Raw genomic sequence first — 6,000 nt, forward strand, 5'->3', positions numbered from 1 at the left:
ATGTGAAATAAATATGTAAACTTTCCAGCGACTTGGACTTTATCTCAGCTACCGCTAGTTTCCCCCAGAAACTAATTAATATGACAGAGGTGACCAACAACCTGGTCATAAGTGGTGGAATAGTACCCGTGATCTCAGAAGTGTACCTCAAAAGCCAAGCGAGTGAGAAAATGTACTTTTAAAATTAACAAAATTTCGTTATATATAAGTGCTAGTTACAAAATTTTATCGAGGAAATGAAACGACGAAAGAGGAGAAAAATGTGTTTTCCGTTTCCATTGGACTTATTCCTATCACAACTATGATGAACTTTTAATGTAAATATAGATCTGTACAACTGATTTCAAAATGGACCCTACTAAATTATTAGCTAAATTCAAAGGTGACTTTACCGAAAACCCAAGTCGTTGGTGGAAATTATTTGAAAACTTTGTTTCGCTATATTACGATGAATCTAAACTTTGTAATGCATTTCCACTATTTCTAGAAGAAAACGCACAGATATGGTATAATAAACTGTCAGAGGATGTAACAAAAAGTCAAAACAATTTAAAGAGCGAGTTTTTAAAGAAATACGAATTTTCTTCAGGACAAAATTTTCAAACTAGTACTGATTTAATAAACCTTTCTCAACGCGAAGATGAAAAAGTGTCAGACTATATTAACCGGCTTCATGTTTTATCTGAAAACCACGATTATGGAGAACAATTTACTTTATGGAAACTCCGGAATGAATGTAAACCTGAGCTTATGCGACAAATGGCCTTCGGTAAATGGCCAGAGACAGCGGCAGAAGCAGAAACTCGATTGCGTTCAGTAGAAGCGACATCAAAATGTCTACAAGAGGAAGACCAGAAGAGAATGCAGGATAATATCGTCACAAAACTGCAACCAGAAATGGAGAAGTTGCTACAACAAATTAGTGCCGTAAACAGCGAAGCATTTCAACAACCAACTGCAAGTCAGACAATGGTGGAACCACTTCTTGATGATCGCAAAGTTCAACATCGTCACAGAACGCCAAGACGACAACGCAGACGTAATCCATGCCACAGATGCGGTGAGTGTGACCATATACCATCTCAATGTCGCTTTATTAGAATAAAATGTAATAAATGCAAATCCATAGGCCACAAAGCAAAAATGTGTAGATCAAAACCAAAACATTTTTCGGCGCAACCAACAAAATTCATTTCGGCAACAGGTTTAAATAACACAAAAGCATCAAATTTAATTAAAATTCGGGTTGCAAATCATTCTGGTATGGCTATGGTTGATTCGGGAGCTACTATTAGCGCAATTTCGGCAGATTTTTATTATGCAAACTTGCATAAGAAGGTTACACTTGAAAAGGCATCTCTTCTTGCAACAGGAGCAAGTGGAGCATCTTTAAGAGGAATAGGAACAATTAAAGTCCCTATAGAAATAGGTCGTTTAACAATGCAACAAACTTTTCATATTTTTGAAAATTTTACACATTCTATTATTCTTGGTTTAGATTTTTTAGACAATCAAAAAGCAAGGCTCAATTTTGATGACAAAACCCTTGTTCTCCAGTCTGGTATTACCGAGGTTCCCCTTACTAATGGTGATAATTATGACAATAGCATATGCTTTATTTCTTTAGTTAACGATGAAGTAATTCCCAGTAGGTCCGAAGTCATTATCCCCGTTCAAACTGTTGACAAAAGTATAAAATCTAAATTAGGTATTATTGAACCGAACCCAGCCTTGGTTGGTAAACAGAATATTGTCGGTGCCACATGTCTTGTACAAATAAGAAACAATAAAACATTTTTACAAGTCCTTAATCCTACAAATGCAAAAGTACGGTTATCGAAAAATACAAAAATAGGCAAGTTCAGTGACGTTATAGAGAACTCAATTTCAAGTGAAATCACCGATGACACAGTAGAAATTAATTCAATAGATAAGGGTACACAAAATAAAAATAATGAAGCAAAGTACATCGAAATAGCTAAAAGTTTAAATTTCAATTTTTCTGACTCTGATTTAACAAAAGAACAAAAACAAAAACTAATGGTTATGTTAGGTACAAATAGGGACGTTTTTGCTATGAATTTATCCGAACTTGGTTGTACAGATCTTCATCCCCACCGTATCGAAACAGGCGATGCGCAACCTGTAAGACAAAGGTTCTACAGGCAATCACCAGTCGTCAAAGGAGAAGCCAGCAAACATGTCGAAGAGATGTTAAAGTACAATATTATAGAACCGTCACAAAGTGAATGGGCCAGTCCCATTTGTTTAGTCCAAAAGAAGAGTCCAAAGTCAGCATCGTCAACACCCAACACGCCCCAGTATAGGTTTTGTGTTGATTTTCGTCTCCTGAATTCTTTAACAACTAAAAAGGTGCACCCGATTGTACAAATGGACGATATTGTTGATATGTTAGGCGAGGCGAAGGCGAAATACTATAGTACCGTCGATATGTTTAATGGATTTCATCAAATAAAGCTTGATCCGGCAACGAAACATAAAACCGCATTCACATGTCACGAAGGAGTCTTCGAATTTAACCGACTACCATTCGGCCTTTCTAACAGTCCGCACACTTTTCAATTAGTCATGTCCGAAGCCTTACGTGGTATAAACTGGAAAAGTGCACTAGTCTACATGGATGATGTACTCGTTTTTTCAAGAACTTTCGAAGAGCATATGCAACACCTAACGACTCTATTTCAAAAGCTACGGGAAACCAATCTAAAACTTAAACCTACAAAATGTACTTTCGCTGCAAAAGAAGTAACATTTTTAGGCCATGTTTTGTCCAAAGATGGAATAGCTGTTGACACAACCAAGACAGACGCAGTTAAGACATTTCCTGTCCCCCAAAATACAACAGATGTCAGAGCATTTTTAGGACTGGCAAATTACTACAGGAAGTTCGTAAAAGGTTTTTCTGAAATTGCTAACCCGTTACACAGACAGCTAGTGAAAGGAGCTAAATTTATTTGGGACAAGAGCTGCCAACAGTCATTCGAAGAGATAAAGAAACTTTTGATCTCATCTCCAATACTTGCGTTTCCAGACTTTTCAAAAGATTTCATACTCTACACGGACGCTTCACAGATCGCTATTGGTTACATTCTTGGACAAAAAGATCATAAAGGCAGAGAACAAGTCATTGCTTATGGTGGACGATCATTAAGAGGAGCCGAAAAGAACTATTGTATCAGAGATCTTGAATATTTAGCTTTGGTTGAAGGAGTTAAACAATATCATGTTTATTTGGCTAGCCGAAAATTCACAATATATACAGATCATGAAGCACTTCTACACACTCAGAAGCTCACGAAGGAGAAAATCACAGGCCGACTTGCAAGATGGGCCATGTTCCTACAGAGCTATGATTATGAAATAATCTACAAAAAGGGAACGGCTAATGGTAACGCTGATGCATTAAGTAGAAGACCATATGATACCGAAATAGCTACTATTACAACAGCTACAGTCGAATCGTCAACACAGACAGAATCCAGTTTCATCGAGCTAGACCCATATGCGTCCATTTGCGAAATAACCTCAAGTCCAAAAGAAAAAGTAGTCAATGATCAACGGACAGATGAAAATTTCAAAGATGTCATTAAATATATATTGGATAAAGAACTACCCGACAAGACCAGACAAGCTAGAAAAACGGTTATTGAATCACAAGATTATATTATAGACGAAGATGTATTATTTCATTTATACTACCCGAAAGGAAAAGGTCACAGAGCGGATAGGATAGTTAAACGATTGGCAGTACCATTAACCCTAAGAGACGATATCCTGAAGTCATACCATGACAGCTTACTCGGTGGACACAATGGCATTGAACGTACTTACCATACAATACGATATAAATACTATTGGCCTGGTATGTACAATGACATTCAACAGTACGTACAGACGTGTATACAGTGTCAAAAAGCTAAACCTGACGCCCATAAGCGCCCGACACCACTACAACCACTTCCTGTGCTGGACGTATTTAGAAGAGTACACATGGACATCCTAGGACCATTTAGAAAAAGTTCCGGCGACTACACACACGTTCTACTAATAGTCGATTCATTTACAAAATTTATGGAAATACTTCCTATGAAAAATACAAGCGCAAAAGATGTAGCTGACCTATTTTATAACCAGTGGATATGCCGTTATTCAGCGCCTGATGCGATCCTGACAGACAAAGGACAAAACTTTATGTCGAATATATTGAAAGAGGTTTGCAACATCTTCGAAATCGAAAAGATAAATACCAGTAGCTACAGACCCCAAACAAACAGTACATGCGAACGGAATAACAAGACAATAGCTGAAAAACTTCGCACATGCATTGATGCCAACCAGTTAAATTGGTCAGACAAATTACCAAGTATTGCTCATGCTATGAACACGTCAGTATGCACTGAATCGACACAGTACACTCCGTATTTCCTCGTATTTGGAAGAGAATGCAGAACGCCTATTGACACAGTTTTAACAGAACCCTCCAAAGTCGGACCAGTCGCTAAGCAGTATATAGACAAGTTACATGAACACTTAGTTTTAGCTAGAGCAATAGCGCGAGAAAATGCACTCGAAGCACAAAAGAAGTACAAAGCACAGCACGATAAAAGAGCAAGAGAAATTTCTTACAACATTCGTGATAAAGTATGGCTAGATACTAAGAAAACGGAAGTTGGGTTATCCCGAAAACTTTGTAATAAATGGCAAGGCCCGTATTACATAACCGAAGTTAAGGGTTAAAGCACGTATAGACTCCGGCGCTGTTCTGACGATGTACCAATTAAAGGACTTGTCAACGTCAACAGACTAAAGAAGTTTTACGACCCACAAGACAGGCCTACAAACAATGTAGATGTTCCAACTGACGACGAAATGTCAGACGATGATGACAATGAAGAGGAAATTGCTGAGGATGACGATGAAATTGTTCGAACGGATACACAGCCAGACTCCAATGACCCTACACAAAACGATACTCAGGTACAACGGAACACAAATGATGTCCGAAATAACGATGATTCAGATCTGTATCTAGTAGAACGGATAGTAAAATCAAAACGTATAAACAATAAAATGCATTATTACATAAAATGGTTAGGTTTCGGTAGCACAAGCAATTCATGGGAACCGGAAGAAAATATTCCTCCAGAATTAAGACACGAATTTAAAGTTCGTATGGATCAGAATAAACGTATAAAAGCACGTAAAACAAAGAAATAGAAATAACCCTCCCCTTTTATTCTTATGTAGACTTACACATTACAATTACACATCATTTTTCAAATTAGATAGCAAAACTAACATACAATGTACAAGCTCGGTTTATTTGGTACATTGCAATTGGATAAATATTTACATAATCAAATATTTCATTTTTGTACCCGCAAACAGTATTGTTAATAGTAAAACAACATTTAAATTTATATTGGGTTGTCATAGTATGTTTGTCGTAAATTTGGACCTTGTGTTTTTTTTACACAAGTTAATGGTCGTATTATCAGACAAACATCAGTGACAATTCATACATCAAGTAACTGCAATTTTTACAAAATTGGTGTTATTTTCATGTTCTAACAATGGTATAACGGGTACAGTCGTACCAAACTTTTGGCATTTCTTTCGACCCCTTTCGATCATGACTTGGACTCGTCATCCAATTCGTGTTCAAAGGAGTTTCAATATAGGAGTGACGATCCTATGCTGAAACGATCAAACCTTGAAAACTCTTTTTTTTAACTGCTTTTTGCATTTTAAGAAACCATTGTTAAACTGTATTTAATTTCAAAACATGCATTTTTTCAAACAACACCACGACAGAAGTTCATTTGCATATATTAAAGTATAAAAAGGAACTTCTTTATTCAGACAAAATAATGTCTTAAAATTTCCATCAGCACCAGTTTAGTTTTAAAATAAACAGCATTTGTACAATCAGAAAGAATTTTACACTTGAGTTTTATATATATTTCGTTATTATGTCCT

The 6,000-nt window shown here is 36.6% G+C and overlaps 1 protein-coding gene across 1 annotated transcript; it reads left to right on the forward strand.

The window, feature by feature from the left end:
* The first annotated feature begins 4,890 nt into the window (after positions 1-4,890).
* Positions 4,891-5,238, forward strand: LOC139525067 (chromo domain-containing protein cec-1-like). Its single transcript, XM_071320246.1, has one exon. It carries the CDS (start codon positions 4,891-4,893, stop codon positions 5,236-5,238), a length of 348 nt encoding a protein of 115 aa, XP_071176347.1.
* The last annotated feature ends 762 nt before the right edge of the window (positions 5,239-6,000 follow it).

Source organism: Mytilus edulis, chromosome 5 (assembly GCF_963676685.1).
Source record: "Mytilus edulis chromosome 5, xbMytEdul2.2, whole genome shotgun sequence".
NCBI lineage: Eukaryota > Metazoa > Mollusca > Bivalvia > Mytilida > Mytilidae > Mytilus > Mytilus edulis.

Bases quoted from the DNA above. Each gene is read 5' to 3' on its own strand.
- LOC139525067 (XM_071320246.1), top strand. From the start codon at position 4,891: ATGTCAGACGATGATGACAATGAAGAGGAAATTGCTGAGGATGACGAT.